Source organism: Pavona decussata, unplaced genomic scaffold, assembly GCF_977016875.1.
Source record: "Pavona decussata unplaced genomic scaffold, jaPavDecu1.1 SCAFFOLD_211, whole genome shotgun sequence".
Lineage (NCBI taxonomy): Eukaryota > Metazoa > Cnidaria > Anthozoa > Scleractinia > Agariciidae > Pavona > Pavona decussata.
The window spans coordinates 85495-110442 of record NW_028145616.1 but is presented as its reverse complement, the minus strand read 5'-3'; the positions used below and the strand labels follow the sequence as shown (position 1 = coordinate 110442).

At 37.2% G+C, this 24948-nt stretch overlaps 2 protein-coding genes across 2 annotated transcripts; both read right to left on the bottom strand.

Annotated features, from left to right (window-relative positions):
* Window positions 1-4492: 4492 nt before the first annotated feature.
* Window positions 4493-6087, bottom strand: LOC146460503 (uncharacterized). The gene is made up of 2 exons (XM_085088146.1): window positions 5828-6087; window positions 4493-4963 (listed from the first exon to the last, which is right to left on the bottom strand). Exons 1-2 carry the CDS (start codon window positions 5889-5891, stop codon window positions 4668-4670), a joined length of 360 nt encoding a protein of 119 aa, XP_084944272.1. The 5' UTR covers window positions 5892-6087; the 3' UTR covers window positions 4493-4667.
* A 2950-nt stretch (window positions 6088-9037) lies between these two features.
* Window positions 9038-14307, bottom strand: LOC146460502 (uncharacterized). Its single transcript, XM_085088132.1, has 4 exons — window positions 14210-14307; window positions 11881-11962; window positions 11261-11467; window positions 9038-9365 (listed from the first exon to the last, which is right to left on the bottom strand). Exons 2-4 carry the CDS (start codon window positions 11945-11947, stop codon window positions 9160-9162), a joined length of 480 nt encoding a protein of 159 aa, XP_084944258.1. The 5' UTR covers window positions 11948-11962; window positions 14210-14307; the 3' UTR covers window positions 9038-9159.
* Between the last annotated feature and the right edge of the window lie 10641 nt (window positions 14308-24948).

The following is a 24948-nucleotide window of genomic DNA, read 5'->3' as shown; positions in this document are numbered from 1 at the left end:
CATTCATTTCTGGAACAAAAAAAGTATTTTTTCTTTGTAATGCAGTGGAGTTAAATTTCAAACTAACAAACTTGTTTCGCATGAAGTGATCAAGATCAAGTTGGTTTAAAAAAATAGCTGCTATTTTTTGTGCTTTTATGATCTAGAATGTCTTTAGTTAATTTGACATCTGAAATTTGAAGGGTTGGCAGCTGTGTTGTTTTAAATGAAAGGTGTCGTTAACTTTTGACATCATTTTTTGAGCAATGACGACCTTCTCTTTTGTTCCCCGTTTATCCCTTTTGTCTGATAAGCAAACAGCACGCAATTCTCAGGAAATGTGAAAACTCCAAACTTCAAACATTTACATACAAATGCCATGGGATGTTTTCGCTAACACCCACCATCGAAAAAAAGGTTATATAAAAAGTGAAATTTAATACTTTCGCTCAAACGTTAAAAAAAAACTTTGCCGTAGGATTATAGCAAACTTGTGTATAATAGTCTTTTTTCAATTTCATCCACATGGACTATTAAAAGACATTAAAATAAACTCTTCTTCAACATTTATTGACTATGAAAGTCAAAAGGAGACATATATCGGCAATTCATCTTCTTTCCTTTGCGAACCTAAGAAACAATAAAACATTTGAACATCATTTATTTTGCGAGGCTAAGATTATGAAATGTGGCCACGCTTGAATACATGGGGTTGTTAAAAATCAGCGTTATACATTGCGTATTGAATAACCGCTGTCAAAACAGTCTCTGTAAGGTAAATAGTTCTACTCTCAGAAAAAAAAAAAATGCTCCCGACACGTATGGCAGGTGACAAATCCACATACTATTTTCTTGGCGTAGATTATATCTAGACCGCAGTTTTCGCTGTCAGTAAAATCCGCCATTTTGAAACTGCAAAAACAAGGTGAGGAATACTGTTTTACGATAAAAAACGTAAATATTGTTCATTTATTTATTTTTGGAAAACTGAAACTCTAAAAAACTTGAGATTTGAAATTAGACACCAGTTTTTAAAAATCTTTTCTCTTTCCAAAGGTAAAAGGATATCGCTAGGCTATAAAATTATTTATCACATTATACATTTCCCGTATTGTTACTGTAGGCGGTATTAGGAAATGATTGAAAACTTCGGAATTCAAGAAAATGATCTCAATCAGACCTTTCCATTTGCAATTTGTTAACATTCTAAATTTGCGGAAATATTTTAATGTCGGATTTTAGATTTTTCCGATACAAAACGCTGATTACATTTTGCGCTGCATCCGCCCGGTTTCCAAATGCATTTATTTATTCATTTTTTTATTTATTTATTCTGTTTGTTCACTTGGTGGATCTTACTTCAAAAAGGCCTTTAACACACGCAAAATAACCCGTGAGTTTAATCATCTGCCTTGATCTCCTGAAAGCCTTTATTTTGTGAACGCTGAAAACTGGTCAAACATACGGTATAGAAATTGTTTTGTTGGCGGTGATGCAAGAAACATAAAAAGTGTGGTCATCCAGAGAAAACTGATTGGCTGTTTGCCAAGAATGAGGTAGTGTTTGTATATATTTTATATTATTTCGTCCAGAGTCCTCTTTTTTTTCTGGACGTGAAGTGTGACACAATCGCTATAGAAATAAACCGCATAATTGGAGGAGGGGGAGGAGGGGGACAGGGGGCGCCTCCCCTCAGGCATTAGCATTTATTTTCCAACACATTGAAAATTGACCCACAGGACCGGTGGGGACAAACGAGTTGGTCAAATGCCCCACGGTGCAGCAGGATCGAAAATGTTCACAGTAAGTTGATTTCTTCAGTCGTTTGTGGCTTTACCTTCCTTTTCAGTATAAGCTTATTCAGAACAAAATAGGTCTCAGATACAACTTTTTTTCTCAGTACTTGACTTGCAACAGTAAAATATTATTTACATGATACAACTGTGTCAAAAGAGAGAAGCACCTAATGGACTAAATGCCCGCGGCGAAACCTCTTGAATGTTATTTGTGTTTGTATCTCCTGTTATTGTCAATCATATTGTATTACATTATTTCACAATAGATGTCCGTATATATCACGTGCGTATTTAACTTTGTTGAGTTGTTGGAAACAGGGAATCGTCATCATCGTCACCATTAAAAAAAATGGTTTTTCGATGAGCCGTGTGAAAAAAAAAAGAAGAAGAAGAAACAAGGAAACTATTCGAAACACATTAATGAAACTATACAAACCATACTAAGTATAAACTATTGCAAACTGTTCTGCTATATTTATAAAATTGTAACCAAAATTACCATGACAAATTTATTTAGCTAGTGCGTTTCAATAGTCATGTAAATAACTATGTTTTAAAATCATTTAAATTTGGTCGATGCCTTATCTCTACAGGAATCTTGTTCCATAAGACATCTCCCCTGTAATACAGGGTGGCTTTTGCAGCCTCGGTTCGTGGTTCTACGAAGTTATATGAATGAACACTTGGGATAATCGGGAGCTTGCCGTCCTCTGCAAAACAACAACGTGAAATGACCAAGTTAAGGTTTTGTGGACAACGTGAACGCACGACGGTGAATTTTTCATTTTCTTTCTTAACTTGTACGCCACTCTTACCAATTTGGTTCCTGGATAGTTCGCAATTATTGTAAAAGTTGAGCGAGTTGAAATAATCGCGAAGTAGCACAAATGAAATAAAGATATTTTTTCCGGTGATGTTTTCGTTGCCGTTGCCGTTGCCGTCGTCATTGCTTAAGCTCCCTACTTATCTGTTGCAAGTACCATTGGAGACTTATTTGCACATTTTATAGATAACCACATCTACTCTGTCCTTGCTGTGTTCTTCAAGCCAAGACGCGCCATCCAATTTTAACTCTCTTAAATAATGAACCTCACAGTTAGAAAAGGTAATATTTCTAGCGGCCCTTTATTGGAACTGTTGAAGTTTATCTCGTAATATCCTCTGCCAAAATTGCTCCACACAGGACTACCGTTATCGAAATAAGGCATTAATAGTGCATTAAACATTGTTTAAGACAGTAAGATCAGCAGATAAATGCGTTAATATGCACTCCTAAGGTGTTTAGTATAATGATTCAGGTGATCAACGAGATTCTGTTGATCTCATGGCTCGAGGGTTACGTCCAGGGCGTGGTCATTATAGCGGAAGCATTGAATTTCAAAATGGCTGCTTCTCAATTTGTTGATGTTTCTGAGGAAGAAGTACATATGATGAAAGAAAATGCAATTCCAAAATACACTAAAGATACAGCTTAGTCCGGGGTGACACTTATCGAAGAAAACATATGAAAGTTTTGCCAATTGTAATAGAAAAATGTTGTAAAATGAGGTGGGAATGTTGTCGATGTAGATAGTAATATTTAAAATGGAAACAACAAATTAAATTAGTGCAAGGTTTTCTTTATTTAACAGAATAGTTCAAACGGCTAAACGAATTTAAGACAGAATTTTAAAGCGTGGGAGTAAACGAGATGAATAAATGTCTCTTGATGTTTCACGTTTCAGAGAAGAAAGAAAACTAGTTTGTTGTCGGTTCGAGCGGCTCTCGAACCACCATCTTAAGTCACCGCAGCGCAACAAAACATGTTAATCTGGGAAAATCCTAGACTTGTTCAGGGAAGCCAATAAAACACTCAATTCGCTGAAGCGGCTGGTCTAACACGATCCTCAGACAGCCTTGTTCATCTCCATCTATTTTGATACATGTAAAACGGGTCGGAGAAACCCAATATTCAATCACTGAAGAAGTTAATGGCCGTTTTTGTACTAGAGGACGCATTATTCGTCTGGACGAACTTGGACAAAAATTCATGGTTCGTCTGGTTATATGTCTCTAGCATAAAGACGGGCACAAGACGCATTAAGCACCTGGACGAACTATCTTTCATTCGCTACGTCTTGAATGACGCACAACGAAAGACAGGCCTTTTTTATACTAGAGGACGCATTATCCGTCTGGACGAACTTGGGCAAACATTCGTTGTTCGTCTGGTTATTCGTCTCTAGTATAAAGACGGGCACAAGAAGCATTATCCGTCTGGACGAACTATTTTCCGTTGTGCGTCGTTCAAGACGAATAACGGAAGATAATTCGTCCAGACGGATAATGCGTCTTGTGCCCGTCTTTATACTAGAGACGAATAACCTGGAATGGAATGGATGTTGGAAATCATGATCAAAGTCATGAGATTGACAGCAAAACCGACAATGTTCCGACACTGATTTCAGCATCTTTACGCGAAAGAACTTTATTCGAGTACTAGAACTTCATTTTTCCTATAGCCCATGGCTTTGCCTTATGAGTATGTGCTTAATGAAAACCTTTTTTTTTTCTTTTTTTTCTTGGAGGGGGGGGGGGGTGGGGGTGGGGTAGGGGAGGTACGCCTTGGCATAGGACATGACGACGGTCAGCTCGCCGAGCCAGGAACAAGGAAGCCCTTGAATTAAATATAATTTATAGCCTACTCGTAGCTATTAGATGACTCTCATGAGGCATAGTTAGATGTTTAAACAATTTTTATTATATTTTCCTATTGCATTCTTTGAAAGTCGACTTTAATTATTTCGCTTTTTTATCAAAAGCTGAAAGAATAAATACTACTTCCATTAGAAAACCAAGTGAACATTTAGTTTTTAAAGACCCTAATTTAACTGAATCAATATCACCTTAAACCTATTGCGGCTTTGAAATAAATTCATCGGGATTTTTGTCGCATTCAAAATTGGGATTTTCATTATCATAAGCGCAACATTTATAGTTTTTCCAGCTCTCATCGCCTGGCCGGCCTTGGTTGATTAATTGTTGCTGGCAGACTTCGTCCAACTCGGTGCTTACGTGCTTGCTATAACATCCTACCGTAGGATCGCAACCAACAGGGCTACATAGTCGAACTGTTAGATAATCGAGTCCTCCGAGGTGTAGTTGCTGCTCGCAGTCGTTATCACCTTCTACAATTACTTTGTTGTTATCTAATGTGAGAAAATAAACAAAGGAGAAAAAATATTGAAATTCAGCCAGGAATGATCCATGTTCCATGATCAAACTATAAAACAAAGGGGTTTGACGCTGTTTTTTAGGGAACGGATGTTTAAATAATAGTTCGACGTTTCGATCGAAAATCTTCGACTTCATCAGTTTGGTGGAATTATACTGTGGCGCTAAAAATATCCACCCAGGTGCATGACACAACTCAGTCTCAATTTAATTCATCATACTAATGAAGATCGAATTTTCTTGAAATTTTTGTTTAAAACTGTATGATGATTCTCAAGGGTCTTTACAAGGGAGGGAATAATTCTGAAGAAGGTAACGATCGCGAAAAGCATTCCATTAGAAACATGAAATGTACTCGCTTTACACAGTGGAGGATCGTGAAACAAGAGCTGGTCATGTGAAAGAGGAGGATGGCGAATGAGCGTTTATTGTTAGATCTAGTAGGACCACATCGTATAAGATTTTATCCAAAAAGATAATATTTTTAGCCAAATTTTTAAGGTCATTAAAAAAATTCAAAATTGTCGCCGGTTGATAGTGGTAATTATGGCTGCGTGAAGTATGGAGTTAAGAAATTTCCAAAAGTTTTATTTAATTGAAACTGTATATGTTACAGTTTTACACATGTTACACGCTCCCAAGTTGGGCATACGACGAAGAGAAAAGCCGGGGAGCGGAGCGGGTCGAGATCGATCGAGTTTTTACTCTTTTTTTTTTCTTTCTCTTCTGAGATTTTCGCCCTATACCCCACTTCGGAGCCTTTTCACAGGTCATGTTTTACACATGTTCTGGTGACTGAATAAAACTGGACTACAATAGATAATAAAACTCATATATACCTTGAGCTAACGCTGCAGCCATCATCGTCAGTAACAGAAAAGTCATTTGAGTTTTGAACCCCATTTTACGTCTTGTTTCACTGAGAGAGATAAATACATTAAAAATCTGAATTAGCTGTTATCCTTTTGCCTCCTGTGAAATGACGCAAAATTGGCTTCGGCCTACCTGAGTCCGTGGGTAAGATCCTAACACTGTAACGATTCTGATAAGAAGAACTAACTGCGATGGATAGTAGTCTTTTTGCTGCGCCCTTTTATAGTCCGCACAATTTGGCTCCAGCTTGATGGTTCACTTTAATTTGCAGACTCAATTATTATTTGGGGCTTTTGATTATATTGCACAAGATGGCTCTTTCCTTTGAGAAGTACCTTAGTGCTTCACGTGCGTTTTACTTACTGAAAGACGAGGTTCTGTCAATTTAGACTGTGGATGAATTGATTAAGGTTGTGATCATATCTGAAATATTTCGATCAGTACCGGTTCTCTGGTGCTTATGCTGCACAAAATATTGCTAACATTAAAAAAGGCTGAAATACTCAGTGCCTATAGTAGTAGTTTGTTCTTAATGCGGTTCTCTTTCATGTGCTTATTCATCAATCCACAGAATCTTGAGCTCTTGTCTTACAGTTTTATACTTTGATTCGCCAACGTTAAACGGAAATAGCTGTATGTAAAGTACAAACTTCTACTAGCATCATATATGTAAAATGAATTTAACTAAGAAGGCGATTTAAAGACAAAAATCTTAAATTTATTTTTGGATCCTGAAAGCTAACTTGGTTTCTTAAATTCATCTAGTTCCGTTTGCAAATGTAAATTGAGATCATGCAAGGGTGAAGTAAAAACACCAAGAGCAAACGTGGAAGCCAACGGGTTTTATCGCTCCATCTCTTGAGCAACATGAAAGTCTCACACAGGTCAATTCAACCATCTTTATTCATAGAAAAGAAAAAATAAAATAACATTTAATTAGGAAAAAAATGAATTTCATCTAACTTGTAGTTTTGCAAGCCTTACACAGCTGTTACTTTAACCACTTTTAAAAAAGCCAGTAATTTATCGCACGCAATGATAGATTTTAGCACAATAGTATGAATTATGAGCGAGTCCTACTGGGGACAGATATTGGCTTGTATAGTATAACAGAGTTATTCCACACAGACGTAACCCAGCCGTGCTTGGTTAGTTAAGGCAGCGTTTTCTCTGTGAGCGCGAAAATTAACAGTCAATATATGCAAGCGACTAGTGCGACAAGTTGTTCAGTTTATTCGAAAGACTTTTCAGTGAAAACGACCAAACTCAGAGCTATCTGTATACGAGAGCTTCTTTCATTGTTTCAAAAAAAAAAATTTCCCTATAAGCTTCGCCTTCTATTTGTTATTAGTGTAGCTTATTTCAGGAAATTTAGTTCGGTTGGATTTTTTTTTGTGCATGCTAATTTACGTTTAATGCAGCGAAGCAGTTAATTTCCGTCACGTCACGAAAACATCCTTTATTTTATTCACAAAACACCCTGTAGCCTCTCTCTGATAACGATTTAAATTGACAATTTAACGGTTTGTTGCACACAAATGAAATGCGAGAGGATTGGGAAGTGCGCCCTTATTGGACTACGCTAATTACCCTTCGTTTCAGCAGACGTCTCGCTGTGGAGGAAAGATTGCCTGACAAACCAAAGAGCGTCTGCAAGGGAGGCTACGGTGTAGGTTGGTATCACGAGTATCCCCGTATTTCTTGGATCAAACACTCTGACCTCATTTCTCAATTTTCATAATATAATATTATCCTTTATGCTTAGATAACCTAACTAACCATTAATTTATTATCCTTGGCAGGTTGCTTGCTTTCTTTCAGTTATTCCTCGAAATGCAGTGTGTATTTCCGCTTTTCTCTGTGTATTTATGATAGATTTAAGCCACTTCAATACAAAGCTAGCACTTCAAACGATGCTCTTTAATGAGGTATTGTTGAAAACGACTAAGCAGTCTTTTAAAGTAACCGTTTGTAAAGCTTATCAAAAGATCACTCCCCTTGAAAAAATCGTTTAGGCTGCTACTCAGGGCAATCAGGCAGTTTAAGAAATTGCCTGTCGATAGTAATGAGATTAAAAACCGACGGTAATTAACCCATCTCTATTTGAACTACACTCTGTTGTGTTAAAAGAAAGATTAACCAAAATTTTAAGAACGTATTAAGAACATTCCTCAAGCTGAGAGTCGATTAAGAACATTTTTGTTTTGCCAATCTGTATACAAGATCGAGATAACAAATGTATTTTGTGTAACATTAACAATGGTGACACACAGCGGGCAATGCACTTTCATAGGTTTCCTGGTCTCGTGCGCATTGATTTCTGAAATACATGTAATGTATCCCATGTAATTTAGGAACATCTTAATAACGTTTTCAGCCTCAAATTGCAAAATTAAAAAATTTAAGAACGTTCAGCCTCAGCTCCAAAATTAGACGTTCTTATAAAAAAGACAGAGTGTAATTAAAAACAAACCTGTAAAAGGTTTTTTTTACAGCTAAAAATCCAAACAAATCAAACTGTGTTAGCGGACACACATTTGTCTTCAGTAAAAGGCCATAAATTGATGTGAGAATGCAGAGAGCAAAACTTTTAATTATTTTCCTATAATGTTTTCTTTGGATGCCCTGAGTTGTCTATCAAATACTGTTTTACCCACTTAGCCAAATCCATTAATCGTTAATATTTGTTTTTCAATGTTATTTTTTATATCACTTGAACAATAAATATTTGGCCCAAGGTCGAAAACCACGAACTTTACAGGCGTAGAATTTCAAATGCCACGGTCGTTGTCGGATTATTCATCGATTGAAACAGTTTTACTTTCCTGCGAAAATTTGCCTTTGTTTGTCCGTTCCTCGCCAAAACAGTTTGGAAAACTTTGTTGACCAGTCACGCTGGCTGGACCCTGGACTCTGGTCACGTGCGCCGGTCACACCATTAAATACCTCCATCCGTGCGTCTATACTCTAATTACAAGCTACACTACACCAATCAAAGCGCGATTTTAGCATTTTTCATTGCGTAATGTATTGTATTGTATTGTCTCTTTTTTTGTTGTTGTTGTTGTTGTTTTTTTGTTTTTGGTGTGTGTGTGTTTGTGTCCTTTTCGCTGTTGCTGTTGATCATATTATTGTTCCATTACCAGTCTGTACCGTAAGCATTGAACAAACACATCTAGCTTGAGATCATTTTATTAGTTATATCGATACAAGTTTTTAAGTTAAAGAAAACTAGCAGTACTAAAAGTTTTCACCGTGTATTACTATTTGGATTAGCATGACGTTAACCTCTGCAAGTTTAGCAGGTACTACAACAAGTGTACTTCTCTCCGTATTCATTGTTTGGATCTTCTAAGCAAGCGTCGTCCAACGTTTTCACATGGAAAGGGAACGTTTCATCGCAACTATTCATGCACAGGCGTGTTACAAACCCCTCATAATCTGGAGGAAGCTTGAGAGAATCTGGAAAGGGGTATGACTGTTCACAATTATTATTTCCCGGACCTGAAGTTAAAAAGAAAAAAAAATTATCGATCAGACAGGCAATTTAAAAGAGTACAACTTTACGCACTCGATTGTTATATAAATTTGGTGGTTTTCTCAGGAGCGAGTACTTTTTTAATAAGCTTTGAAAAAGATTTGTTTTGAGTACTCATAGCCTGCAATGCGGGCGTTTTCAGGGGGGGGGGGGGGGTGGGGGTGCGTGGGAGGGGGGGAGGTGAAAGCCAGAATCTCGGTTACTCGTTAAGTCGTAGCTGCCATGTTGGATTTATAAAATATTAGGGAGTTGGGGAAAAGGGGGCGTTCCCTTCCCCCTCCTTTCTCTCTCAATTTTTTTTTACCCACTGCCCACCACGTTGGTCGCTGAGTGACTTTCAACTCTCACCAATCTTCCTCTGCTTTTAAATTCCAAGATGGCGCCTATTGTACTGAGCCAATACGCCTTGATTGCAGGCTAGAGCACTCCTCTCTAGTCTCACTAACCCTTCAGGGGGTTGCAATCGTCGAAATACTCGGTAGGATTTGTGTCAACAGTATGAGTGTTAACAAATATAATTAGCTCCTTTTACAAATTAAAAACAAAAAATAAACCGCATGTGATTTCATAGACTTAATATAAGGTTACTCAAGAAGGCTCGGAAGTGTTATATCCCATAGCTAGAGAGATATACTGATATATAATAAAATGGTCGTTAAGTAACTTTTTCTTTGTAGTTCCAAAACATGAATATCATCAAAACGTCTAGTTACAAATGCGCGCACGAAATTATTCAAATTTAAAGGGAATTAAGACTTAATAATAATAATAATAATAATAATAATAGAGTTAAAAATATTATTAATAATAATAATTGTCTGCTTATTTTTTGATGTTTGTTGTTGTCGCTGCTGTTGCTGCTGATGATGTGTTGTCCTTTTCCTTTCCTTTTGTTTGTTGTTGTTGTTGGTTGTTTGTATGTTGCTTGCTTTTTGTGTGTGCTTTTTTTTGTTTTTGTTTTTTATTTATTCTTATTTATTTTTCGCTTTGTTCTTCTTTTATTAAGCTTGTCCTGTTTAGATCTCTTGCTCGGTTCAGTATATCTTTAACATACCTTAATTTACACAAATATAATTCTCTCCTGCACATTAATCCTAGGCTCTATAAACATCTCCTACGTCTTCTAATATTCAATAAAGCTCAGTGTCATTTCCTTGTTTACTTTAAAGTAGGTGGTGGTCAACTAGAAAGCCTTTGCTACTTTGACCACCACACACATTTTATAATTTGTACTGTATTTATTTTTATCTTGTAATTATCTGTTGTAATACTTTACTTTTTATGTTAATGTTGTGTAAATAGTGTGAAATAAAATGAACCATGAACCATGAACCTAGGGTCCTTTGGAAATATAAAAATTTAGCTTGAATGCAAGACCTAGAGGACACAAACAACAGAATTGAATAAAATTACATGTTTATACAATTTCCTTTGTTTTTGTCCTCAATGCCTCATTACGAAGCTGAATATTAATATGTCGAAGAACCTATAGTTCAGCACTTTAGCGTAAAAAATGGCGAAAATTTCACCCCCGTTGAATGCCATACAATTGCAGCTGTGTATAGGTTGTACGAAACGAGAAGCGGGGTCTGGAGGAGCCAGAAGTCTGATATTTTATCGCGTAACGTGAGGCACCACCCAGATTTCGGTCTGATTTAAATGTGGCACCTCTCTTAAGTCAAATACCCTTAAGTTAAAGATAAGCATTCTGTCCGATCCTCTTGTTAGGCCATTATCTTTCAGAGTAAAGTGAACAGCTGGTTAAATTTTGGGCTTACTGGATTCACTGATTTACTTAAATTTGATCACTTTTACTGGATCTTTAACTACATTCGATACAACTACCAAATAAAATGCTTACTGTGCTTGCAAGAAGTGCAACATTTGTAGTTGGCTCCCTCTTCGCTGTTTGCGTCATTCTGACAGGTGCTGTCCAAACGTCCAACGTGGAATGGGAAATTTTCATTGCAGTTATCCTTGATGCACTTACGTATGGTCTTGGTTTTGTCAGACTTCGGGATGGGTCTTGCAAAATGACAGCTGTGCTGGCGGCCCATAACGTCATGCTCTGTGGACAAGGAATATAAACAAAATGCTGTTTACACTTTAGAAAATAACGCCAGATGTGTCTCAAGTGCATGTGATACACTGACTGAATTACATGGGATTGAGAGATTCTCTCTAAGACAGACCCTTTAAACCGAGTGAATAAAAGATCAGACTGTTTTTGACTGTTTTGTGGTTGACACTTCACGCGATGTTATTTTTTGGCATTTCCTTCATCTTAGATCGCCATCTTGGAGTTTTTGTACATAGTAAAATCCTCAGAGCGGGGAAGAGATCCAACAATTAACTTTTAAACTATATCGAGCATCAACCTCACATATCGAAACCAGGTTATAGTGCATCGGTTGGAGTGCTTACGCTGTCATCCCGGTCCCCATTTCTCTTTACCTGAAATAAAATACAACTCAAAGTTACCTTGCATGATGCACAGGATGGCCGCAATCACAAGGAAGAGAACCAAGATACCAGGGCGAGCTGCCATTATATTCTCGTTCAACTGAAGTGGAAAGAATGAAAATTAACATTGCAAATTTTAACATTAGCTTGTAGCCGTTTGTACGAAGCAACATATTTCACAAATATTGCTATTGGTGTTTTAGCGATATACAACACAATTAAAAAAGTAACTATATGGGCAAAAACACTGGGTAATAAGTTAAATTATTCAACGTATCGTGACGTATTCAACATGGGCGAAACTCCCCAGAATGTTTAGGAAAACGAAGCCGGGGTCTTCCAAAAAAATGCATTTTTGTCGTTCTTTTTTTTTTTGGCACATAACGCTTCGTTGTTTCAGGTTGCCCCATTACAGATCATGTAATGGTACTCTAGAGAGTTGTCTCTCTTAGAATTGGTTATATTCACGCTGGCATGCATTCTTTATTTCTAAAAAGACAAAGGATCGATTCTCCCGAGAATGTCACGTGGTTTTTAATGGACAATCAGCATATAGAGCGGATAAGGTGTAGTAACCAAGGAGACTCGATGGAATATTTAGCTGCCCGCGTGTAGAACCAACACTTGCCTTGTCCTCCGTTCAACACAATGGAAGTGAATTCAAAATGCACGGTAAAGTCACGCGATTTGGGAAAAATTATTTTGATGATTTTGGTGGTGACCACCTGGATTTTTTTCACTACTACGCAGCTGTTAGTATGCGATTCGGCTAAAAACAGAAAGCTTGGGGGAAAAAACTTATCGAGTTGAATTTTCGTTTACTATGGGAAAAAAGCACCTTCTTTAAGAAACGTGCCCACCACTGGACGTCTTTTCCTCATATAGCTAGAGAAGTTAAAAAAAGAAAGCAATCTTTAAAGAAAAACAGCAAAAAAAAAGTAGGTCACCAACTTAGCTTTTAGGATAATTAATTTTACAAAAGCTGAAATAAAGAGGCGTTTAATGTGGAATTGAGACTTAATGCTTTGTAACCTTTCATCGTCTCACTCACACTACAACAGGAAGAAACTCTTTGGACAGCCCTCAAAATTTTACCAAAACTCGCTTCTGTTTCTCAATTTGAAATTGGAATAGGAATCAACAAACACCCCCAATTATAACGTCGAGCGAAAGCTTTCTTAATTCCTATTGCAGTCATTATTATGGTGTGTTTCTCGACATACGCACGGTCGTGTGTCCATTAGATGACGTGTGCAAATCGGACAAACTTGGGTCTCCGTCGCTTGGTTTTAGTTTTATACAAATTCATTCAAAGAAACAAATTTTCATTGAAATCTCAGATGAAACGTTTTCGTTTAGACTATACCATTGGGTCGTGGTTTTAACCAGTCAATAAGAACCTTTTTCTTTGTACAGCGCACTACTTTGTTGTCACTGTTTTATAAAAACAAAACAAAACAAAAACAAAATGAAACGACACAAAATAATAATAATAAAAAGATTGATTTATGCTTTTGAACCGATTCTTAAACATAGCCTACCGGGCGGAAATGCGAGCGCGCATCATTCAACGAATTAGCGAAAATCGCTCGTTGCTTCAAAGCCAGTTTGGAATCACAACTGAAATTGCATCAAAGATCTCCCGTGTTTCCCGTTTCGAAATCCTTCAAACACGTTTAAATTATACTTGCTGTCACTCGGAAACGCGGGCAGGAAGAAAGAATAAAGTGTTTTGTGTTTTAAGTCGCAAATAGCTGCAATGAAATTTTATCGAGAGAGAAAAGTAATACTCGTTTCATAAACTAGCATCATGCAAAAAACGGCCGGGTTGTCTTTGTGGTCCACCCCTTTCTCATTTAGCTTGGTCTCGGCGTCATATCTGGGTTGAGTTTGTTGTTGGTTCTCGTCCCTGCTCCGAGGGTTTTTCTCCGAGTACTCCGGTTTTCCTCCCTCCACACAAACCAACATTTCCAAATTCCAATTCGACCTGGAAACAGTGGAGAGAAGAGCCGCTCCGTGGATTCCACTGAAATTCCTATTTATATTAATTGCAGCGGTGGATGTAATAACCATTGAAATACTTTCTAATAAGCAGCAGTTTACTGTGCTGTAAAACACACTTAAGAATATGGGGGGAAATCCTAAAGTTTGGCAAATTAAGATCAAAACTGTTGAGCAGTATAGCACCTCTGTTCCTTGTTATACTGCACAAAGGATGTTCCAGCTTTGAATCTGGGGTTGAACACGTTTGTCGTTTTGTGACCATTAGGCTGAACGTTATTATATATATGCTCTATGTACCGCGGTGCTTTAGTAGCTGAATATCATGTTTTAAATATACAGTTACCTGGGTAGACTTGTTCTTTGCGTCTACAATCAAAACGTGAGTTTAAATGTACCGCAGTGATCGTACACAAGACTGGGCTGCTTTGCAATTATACCACTGAAATTTAAATAAATATGAATACAACCTACAGTAAGTTAAGCCATGAGCAGCTGTTGGGGGAATAACTACAATTTGTGTAAAAAAATAGTTGAATGGATAAAAACACAACATTAAGCTGTCTTAAAATATTAACTGAGAACTTACGAAACCGATATGTTGATCTAATGTAGTCGGCTCATTTTATCGTCTTCATTTTATTAAATTTTGACGGCGAACCCTCATTTTTGCTATAATGTTGATATATTGTAATTAAATTCCCAATTGGAAAACAATCTTTACAGCAATCTGCATGGTGGCCAACTTGACAAAGCATTCAACAAACATGGGGCTTTGTGTTGGCCTCACACCGATCATTTGGAGTTTATGGTGCATGCGACAGTCAGAAAATGTTAATTTTTTTGGTGGATAATAAGAAATAGCTCCAAATTTTCCCAATTAGAAATTAGTACTAAGCAAAGTCATTATGGAGGTTGTTTAAGTTAAAAAAAGAAATTAACAACAACTATTTATCATATTCTGATCAGAGGAAAAAGAGAAATTAGTCAATGGGAATTCGAAAGATCGTCTATTTCTGGGTAAACGTTAAAATACGTAAACATCAATCCTGTTTATTTTGTGTTCAATTTTACCTCGCGCCGAAGACGCGCCTTTTAACGTGTGCGAGGTCTAAGTGCAAGCTTTTGTCGTACTGGTTTGAGAAATGACACACGACAAGTTCCTGTCCAACCGAAGAAGTTTGAAAGTTAGGAGTTTGAAATTATAATGTTATGTTTTTCCTCTTCTTTGTTAGCCGTTGACAGAAATGGTTTAAGAATTGGTTCGAGTTTAAATATAGATAAATAATATTGAGGCTGGAAGCTAATCGTAATGTTCTCTGGCGTCAGTAAGAAGCTGAGTAAAAAGCTAAACAGACAGTCGCCTAAAAGGTGCTCCGGCAGCTGCATTTAGTAACAACTCGAACTACGGAGGATTAGGTCACGCAACCACGCAACATCCAACTTTTAAAAATAAGTTTTAATTTCTTTTTGCAAAACTTCACAAAAATCGCTTTAAAGTGCTATGGTGGAAAAAGTAAAAATTTGAAGCAATATTTGTTGATTTTATCACCTCGAGTCCAAAACAGATGCTGGTGTTTGCGTGCTTGTATGTCCGGTTCTTAGCCCGAAAAAAAAAAAAAGACGGTCTTGAATTTCTTATACTGGCTATTAATATGACAATTTAAAATGAAGATTTATGGTTTATACGTAGTTTGCAAGGTCATTTTCTTTTATTGCTAAAAACGCATCAACAGACTGAAAGGTTATAAATTATGTACAGAAGAAACGATGTATCCAACGTGTAGTATAATTAATTATAATTATTATTCGGAAGCATTAGTTATATCCTGATACACACGACCAAAAAAATTACTAAAATATGTAGCAAAATGAGCAGATTTTTGCCCGTGGCCACTATATATTGCATAACTTTTCGTACACGAAAGAAAGAACATAGCTTTTTGCTTTTGCCCTCTTTCACTACTGGTACTTGGAGAGCAGGGGTGGGGCAGCGGTGAGCACTCGCCCTCCCTCGTCCTTGCTCCGATGGTTTTTCTCCGGGTACTCCAGTTTCCTCTCCGGGGTTTCCTCCCTCCACAAAAACCAACATTCTCAAATTCCGTTTCAACCTGAAAACGGTAGATGAAAGAGTCACTCTGTAGAAACCATTGAAATACCCATTTATTTTTATTCTCGGTCATTGTATATTTCAGAATCTAAGAAACATTAAATTAGAGTTTTTCAAACGTTTTTTAGGCACAATTTTAGAAAGTTGTGCTAGTTAGGTAACTAAGGACTTCTGCTGAAAGAATATCACAAGGAAAGAAAATGTTGGATTTCCCTAATCATCTGCTATGCAAGACAACAATAAAAATAACAATAAGGTATAAGGAGCATGCCACTAAGTCTCAGTCGAAAAAAAACGAGCCGTTGTGTTGACAACAGTACAAACTGGAGCAGCAACATAGGAGGTTTTGTTTTCCTATTTTCTTTGTTTTTACAAAGAGGAGTAGCTTTTTTCTTTAGCCCATGCGTTCTTTGCATAATTTCAAAGTACAGGAAGCCGTTAAAGTAATACTCAGTCGATGGCTTAAATGGAGGAATGTAGTCGGATAAAGGACGGGAAAAATAGAATTGATCGTTATTTTCCCAACGCGAAGAAAAATCACATGATCGTAAAACATCACTCGAGGTGCAGACTTTCTAGGGAATGTTCTCAACAACGTTTATGTGAATTTACTTTGTATTGTATATTTGTACTGAAATATTTCCAATCTACCGAATTCCACGTATTCATAATTAATAGCGTTCGCGAAAGTTTTATGAAAAAAAAAGGTGTAGACCATTTTATTTCCCATTCGTGTGGAATATTCTCTATTTGCCAAACTGTTGTGTTCTCCGTTATATAACTCTCTCTCTCTTTTTTTTAGGTTGACTCAAAAGAATACAGTAACATAGAGTGGAATTGAAGAAAACTTTTCGATTTTTCGGTTGAGCCAGTCTTGAGGAATCTATTGGCATTTCCCCACGCATACTTTAATTTATTGTTTTAATTTCCAATCCAGTTAATAAAATCGAAACCAAATTCAAGTAATCCTGTTCCTGCTTATTTAACTCAGTAAAGCTGTAACATACAACTCACGGACAGTTATTGTTGCCATTAGCAACATTTACGTGAATAATAAATTTAACTAATTATGTACAAAAATAGATAGCTATACAGATGAGTAAATGTATTAGATTTTTATCCTTGTCTGGAAAACATCAGCCTTGAACTGGCGTTAATTTCGAGCATTTACAGGATAAAAAGTTAGGTTACTCCATTCCATTATTATTCTATCCTACCCTTTCTGGCCAATCACGAGAGTCATAAATTTAATTAACCATCAACCAATCAAAATTCGGAATAAACAGAGTGTAAATGGCGGTAAGTGCGGACCTAAAAAGGCATACAAAAGGAAAAAAAAAACAATTATTGTTATTTTTTTTTTTTTAATATTAGTTTAGAAACTGATACGTGTTTTGTTAGTTCATCAAACGGGGTAGGAAAAAAAATTCTAAACAAAGACGAGATTGCTTCCAGCAGTCAAATGGATATGAAAGCGTTAAACCGGCGGTGTTTTGATTCGCTCAGAAGTTGATGTGCTTTATTTTCTGCCTGGTGAAAACTGAACAAACAAAAAACAGTGGATTGTTTTGTCGGCAATCAAACAAAAAAAAATCATTTTCAATAAATCGGAAATTGGCATTATTTTGTTTTCTGTTTCTTTATTTTAGTTCTGTCGAATCGATGGGTTATTTTTATTGTACCTTTAAAAACAAAAGAATTATGTCCCCAATTAAGATGTTCTAAAAAAATAATAATTTGTACTCTTGCTACCTTATTTATTTAGCAGCGATGAAGCCGGTGGATTTAAATTTTTAATTAACTTTCAAATTTTATAGAACTTGATTCATTTTAACTCGACATTAATCTGACCAGTCAAAAAACGTAAATTTAAACGTAATTTGCTTATCCACGGGGCACCAAAGAGCTCTCCGCTGAGAAACTCGATTCAAAGGTGTCCGTGCCTTCTGGGTTAGTTAACAGTAAGTAAGTTAGTAAACAGAAGTTTCCTGTGTTTCAGATTATAATGTTGCAAAACGTTGTTCTAGCCGTATATAGTCTTTTGAGTAACCTGACTCAAATGAATGCAGTGGAGTAGCGCTGATAATTAATGTTCGATTTTCTAGCACAAATCCAAAATTGATAACAACACGTAAAAGCTGTACCATTTTTTATTATTCTGCAAAAAGTTGTCTGCCGACTAGAAAATAAGACCATTCCGAAACGAAAGCTATACAATACAATACAAACCTTATTAACATTCCCCAATGGAATCTTGTATTATTTTGTGTTACTTTCCTGATAATCTACAAGCTGCTTTTATCTTTCAGTTACTGTCCATGTATGAAATCCCCAATAAATGTACCAGTACATTTCCCTGTGATACTCCTCAATATCTTTTTAATATTGTAAAACGCTATAACACTCGAATTTGTCGAAGGAGTTATAAAGTTACGACCATTAAAACGAAAAGTAGTTTTTTTTTTCTTAACACGACATTTATCAATGTGATGATTTCTTTTGTACATAAACAGATGTGGCTGTTTAACGTTTACTTTCTTACATCCTGGCAATCGCATGATATATTTGCGTAGCAGACAAAAGAGAGACACAGAAACAAAGGTACAAAATGTTTATTACTTAAAAGGTGGATGTCAAATGTTTAACAACACTTTTCATTAGAGAACCACACAGCTGCACATGTTAAATTAACCAAGATACTACGATATCTTTTCAAACAATATCTTGATTATACTTTTGTATCCAACGAAGCGAAATAGGTTCTTGATTAAACTCCTATGAACGCAGCGGTTTCTTTTTTCACCTAAAATGAATTCCACAAATTCATCGCAATTCCAGCTGAGGTATCTCACCAGAATCTTCCTGCGAATGAATATCGCGTCGGGAATTTTCCTCTTCTTAATGAGTGCTGTAACCGCCGTTGGAAATGGTCTTTTACTGCTTGCGATCTGGAAGGACCCTTTTAAAACTTTTCGGACGCCAACCTCGTTTTTTGTTGGCGGCTTAGCCGCAGCAGATTTTCTCACTGGAGTCGCCGTGTGTCCGATGCACGCATTGCAGGATGTCTCTCTCTACCTCGTTGTGAAAAACAGAGATGTGTCTATGATTCCGTTGTTTCAAAAGGCTGGAGAAGCTTCTCATCACATCTCAGTGGTTACGATGAACAGCTCTTACATTATTCTGTTGCTTTTTACTTGTTGCCAGTTCACAGCTATTCGTTTTCCGCACAAGCACAGAGTTTTTGTAACAAGGAGGAGAGTTGTGTTGAGTGTGGCCTTAACTTGGAGTTACTTCACAGTGTTCGCTATCATTTCGGCGACGGGAGTTGCGCAAACTGCGGTCTTGAAAATAGACTTGTACTTTCACACAACTGGCTCGATGCTACTTTTGATGATGGCATATCTTTGTTTGTACAGGGCATTCAAAAAACAGAAAAGACGAATGCATTCGATGAAGGCAAATAGTTTGGGAGGGCAGTTTCGCCGTCGAAGAAAAAACCAAAGAGAAAAGCAATTTACGTTTGTGAACCTTTCACTTCTAACATTTGTTATTGTTTGCACCCTACCCACAACTGTCATTTACTACTTGCATTTTTATTGGAAAGATAAAACCAAACTACAGTATGTTAAGTTCGATATTGCAACTTTATTATCCAGTAATGTGCTATTTGTCAAGTTTGCTGTTGATCCTCTTGTATACGCTTGGAGACTTGCCCAGTACAGAAGAGCATTGAAGTCTCTGCTTTTCTGCCGACGAAAAAGGGTTCATGACGAAGAGCTGTTTTTTCAGACGCAGATGAGACAGGTAGCCAGAGAGTGAGGCGACGGATTTGAAAATGAGACGTTTCGTTTTGAATAACTCTTCCTGGAGGTTAGCCGGGTCTTTTTCACTGTGGACCTGCATTCCTTTATTAACACCGGACATACACAATTGCAAAACAGCAATAACATAAGCCAACGAAAGAAAAACGACAAAAAAACAAAATACAAAACAAAACAAACAAAAACACACACACACAGAAAACGAAGAAACTAAGCAAACACAAAAGAAGAAACATCATCAACAACAACAACAAAAGAGAAAAAAGCCTTATTGGAGTTTTTCCTATTAGCTGGGATTTTTGAACGTCTGGGTTTTATGGATTTGAGATTGAACGGATACATTCCATTTTGCCTTGCGTCTGTACTCTGATAACGCTCAGGTGACGTCATGATCAAGGGTTGGTAAGAACAACGAAGTTTCCCCTACTAGCTGCATACGAATACTTAGCGTAATTGATGTTCAATTCTTAGCCGCGTTTCGATGTTCCCTGTGCGTCAGCACAGTACAAACGCATGGCAAAATGAAATATAAGCGAGCATCAAGTTGACAGAGCCAAATCAAAACGTTTGAAGCAAATTTCTATAGACTACGGCACATATAAAATTGTTATTCTCTAAATAAGAGTGTAATCTGCAAGACTTTTACAAACAATATTTTCAAAACTAACCCTTATTCCAGTAGGAATTTTTTACACCAAAATATTACAGCATGACAATGGCTTCACTGCGATTTTTGATCGATTACCCGCCATTTCCGAATTTCTATCGTGGATATATTCGGAAAAATATTTCTTTGTTTTTCTTTTCACTGTAATGCTCCATCTTTTTTAGCCTGTTTGAGTTCACTCGTAGTTCTCGTTGTCGGATTTTCCATTGGTCAGTTTAACTTTCCTGCGAGGTTCCAGGGAATGGGTTGTCAACTTTTTAGGAAAATGGTTAGGTGGTGGGTTTACCTAGCAGGGGACCTAGAGGTCTATTGTATGACTACCTGCCTCAGGGCGAATTTGTAAAATAAATAAATAAATAAATAAATAAATAATAAATAAAATTTCGCCTGTGTTTGTTCGCTGCTCGATCACAATAACAGTTTGCAGAAACTTTGTGACCAGTCACTGGACTAATGATCACGTGCGCTGATCACAACACCATTCGGTGTGTCTGTCTCCAATCGCAAACTCCTCTAGACCAATCAAAACTTGAATTTTAACTGTTCATTATATAAACACTATTACCAAAGTCGTTGGCATAAAATACCCGGACTTTGGCCATCAATGAAGCGTCCATAAAAGTACAATAGATTGGCAGAGCGCTCAATGAAAAGGTTCGCGAGGCCCAGATATTGAATGCACACCTATAGCTATTATTAACAAATTGAAAACGAAGCACACTCGCGTAGGTAAAGACCAGAATGGGACATGTGGACAACTGATGTGATGTTGACTTCACCCTGTAGTTGATGGAATGAATGTAGCCCAATTCACTTACAAATTGTCGAGTTCGGTAATTTTTGGATTACAATGTACGTGTACGGCACAAGCTGTCCCGCATATATAATAGCTTAGAATACCATATCCAGAAAAGGCATGCTTCACGAAAGAAATTAAGTAAGTAAGTTATTTTCTGAGGGTATTAGGCACATGACGGTTAGATGAAAATGGTTAGCACCCTTTACTCTTCAGTTGAATATGTAGGTCGCTAAAAGTTTTAGTGAACGAAAGACCCCGAATTTTTGAGCTTCTTTTGCCTGTTCAAACATCCCCACTAGCCGTATTTCTTACTCGTAACAATATTATTTGTCCCTCTAAAACCGAAATTTTAAAATACAAATGCAAGGAATGGTATCATCATTTTGGCTGATTATTTATTAGATGGAATAAAACAAAGTTACTGGAAAATGAAGAGTTAAAGCCATCTATATCGCTATAGTAGTCTCCTGCGCAGCCGCTCTTAGTGTCGTCGTGGCGACCATCACTATCACAAATGTATTTTGCTAGTGTGCGAGCTATTGTAGCAATAATATGTGGAAACGTTTTGTAATGAAATCACACGATGGACGATTCTGCGATTGGTAGAGCGTTAGCACTGTTTTGACGAGGGAAGTTAGAGGCATTTCAGTCAAAAAATATTTCTGCGTCGATCATTCACTTACTGATTCTTTCTTCATCAGTTCAAATGTAAGAATTTTATATATTCACTTTCAAAGCAAACTCTATCATTAAAAGTAAAACTAGAGCTGTAACCAGGATAAGACATATTGGATTAAAAAGCGTTCTCTGGTTAAAAAGATTAAAAGCATAAGCTTTCAGCTATCAGTCTATAGCCTTTAACGAATGATAAATGTGGCGCGTAAGCGGAAATATATACGAAAAGGGTGCTAAAATTTGAGAATAAAAAAAAGGAGTGTAAAAAAAGCTAAAAGATAAAAATGGAAATGAGGACTAATTACAATTAAATGGAGTATTGCCTAGGCAACGGTTTTGAGTTGTTGTCCGTGTCGACAATTTTTGCTGTGTCCTAGGATTCGAGTGTTTTACGAACGTGGTAATCGCCTTTGTCTATGACACAATCATTATAGAGCGCAAGTATGTTTTGCTAGTGTGCGAGCTATTGTAGCAATAATATGCGAAGAAGCGTTTTCTACTTTACTCACACGATGGACGATTCTGCGATTGGTAAGATTAGCACTGTTTTGACGAGTGAAGCAAGCACATGATCAAAGTATGTCTAACTTGAATAATTTATAAGCATTTCGGTTATAAAACACTTACGTTTCTTTTGGTTTAGTGCCCTTTCTTTGATTCGCTCGTGTACTGAACCTCTTAGTGGTTCGCCAACTAGCAGTTGCCCCTTTTATTTTCTCTGCACCTGTAGTTTGCATATGTAATAGTTGATACTCATCTTATCTTCTAACCTTAATTCTAACTATTTAAGTGAAAATCCATTTTGAAAGTGACATTTATCACTGATGTGAAAAATAGTTTTCATTGTCCCTTGTTCAGTGTTCCTTCAATGGAAATTGCAACTAGTTAAATTTAAAGCTACGTGGATTTACTTTTGACAATTTTATCTTTATCTAATCATTTTTTTAGATAAATTAAATTTATAAGGCAGCGTCGTTTGCAGTCTTTCGACACACCGTGGCAAAGAAAAAAATTTAAAAGTAGCACTGCAACGGAGAGTTTGCTATATTTTGACCAAAGCTACTCAAACATCTATTAAAGAACCTTTTCCCTATAACATGAAATTGCTCCTACAGCATATATAATTACCTCTGAAAAATAAATGGTTATACCCCCCCCCCCCCAATTTTCTTTTTGCATACCGAGAGCACTTGCTAAGTATTGCTTTCTCCGCATAGTTTTAAACTGGGCAAAAATATCCCTGTATTAGTAGGCACCACCCATAGGAAACCCCAGCATTCTCGTCCCCAGAGCCCCGACGTTTTTGTTTTTTTTAAATTAATGAACGAGTGGCTCTGGGTCCATCCAAAAATATCTTTTTTTTCATTGGCTGTCGAAAACCTGATGCGCTATAAGGTGAAAAATGCTTCGCTTCTGCGCATTTGTCTTTACTTCCTAATAATAATACCCAACTGAGCAATAAAAGCAATAATAATAATAATAATAATAATAATAATAATAATAATAATAATAATAATAATAATTGCCCCCGCAGGGTTTTGGCCCAGAGGCCAAAACCCGAGGAGGCACCCTAGGATTCCCCGCGTGTATACATATAAGGAATTTCAAAATGTAAGAAAGTAAGTACTGTAAGTAAATTGTTAGTATGCGGAAAAAATCTCGATTTGATCAAACTAGGCGCGCACTGTCGTCTCGGGTAATATTTCAGCAAGCGCGCAAGGTGCTGTCGGGTAGCTGTCATTCTGCAACCGGAGGTCTTGACGGTCTTGCGAGCGAGAGTTTGCGTTTCGTCGTCCTCTAGCAGCATTTCGAGTTCTTTCTAGCAGTGTTTCAAGGTCTTGCAACCACGAGTACGCATTTCGCCATCATTTAGCAGCATTTCAACCACGAGTTCGCGTTTTGCCATCTTCTAGCAGCGTGTCAAGGTCTTGCACTCCACGAAGTCACGTTTCGCCATCTTCTGCATCTTTAGTAGCCTTTCAAACCACGAGTTCAAATCTTCGAGCAGCGTTTCAGGGTGAGTATTTTGCAGTTCAGTGATTTATTTGAATTCAAAAGCATTCAACAGCACTGAATAGAATCGCATTTCAACCATTGCGTTTTTCCATCTTCTTGCAGCCGGTGTCAAGGTCTTGCAACCACGACTTCACACCTTTCGCCATCTTTAGCAGCTTTTCAAACCACGAGTTCACATCTTCGAGCAGCAATTGAAATAGATTTATATTGCCTGATTTATACATAAATATACTGCAGATGATTATATTTTGATAGATTTATACATTGTTGCAAGTTTAGTTATTGTTGTTGTTATGCTTATTATAGTGATTTTTCCCAACAATTACTTACAATACATCCCTGTTACACAGAATATTAACTTTACAATTGAAATACGCTGGTTTCCATATGATCGCGGATCGCAGATCGCAATAAGGTCTGCGATCGAACCATGTTCCATCTCCTGCGATTGTGTGATCATACGGAAACCAAAGTTTTGCGATCCGCGATCGAAACGCATCCCACGATTCAACGCTCGTGTGTTCGATTGTAGGAACGGTCTACGTTATGGATGTGTTTATTATCGCAGCCGCAAAGATTTTAACGATAAGAACAAAAAGGCCAGGTATTGGGAAAAAATCGGGCAGAAGATTCATTTATCGGCCGAGGAAGCGGAGGCCAAATTTCTACAACATAAGAACTGCATACGGTCGGAGCTGGCGACGCCTCGCTTAATCATGACAAACAGAAGAAGTAAATTTGCTTGCAGCAAAATTTCCGCTCTTCCACGTTCGCGATGTTGTTTGTTTTCAGCAGGAGGGAGAGGTCAACTCGTGGGCTCGGCTGTCCGGATGATACGGGCCATCATGACGTCACTTCCTGTGAAGCGCGAGATTTTGTCCAGTTTCGAAAATGGCGCTGGTGATTTTATTGCATCAAACGACTTTTTTTTCCAGCCAGGCTCCGGATGGGGTTTGTTTTCTTGCTGAATAGATGTTTAATCTTCTTTTCTCGATAT

Excerpts from the sequence above, each read along its gene's own strand:
- LOC146460503 (XM_085088146.1), bottom strand. The coding sequence starts at position 5,891 with ATGGGGTTCAAAACTCAAATGACTTTTCTGTTACTGACGATGATGGCT. Across the intron at positions 4,964-5,827 it reads GGCTGCAGCGTTAGCTCAAG|ATAACAACAAAGTAATTGTA; the intron begins GTATATATGAGT and ends TTCTCACATTAG.
- LOC146460502 (XM_085088132.1), bottom strand. The coding sequence starts at position 11,947 with ATGGCAGCTCGCCCTGGTATCTTGGTTCTCTTCCTTGTGATTGCGGCC. Across the intron at positions 11,468-11,880 it reads CATCCTGTGCATCATGCAAG|AGCATGACGTTATGGGCCGC; the intron begins GTAACTTTGAGT and ends CCTTGTCCACAG. Across the intron at positions 9,366-11,260 it reads TTGCACTTCTTGCAAGCACA|GTCCGGGAAATAATAATTGT; the intron begins GTAAGCATTTTA and ends TTTTAACTTCAG.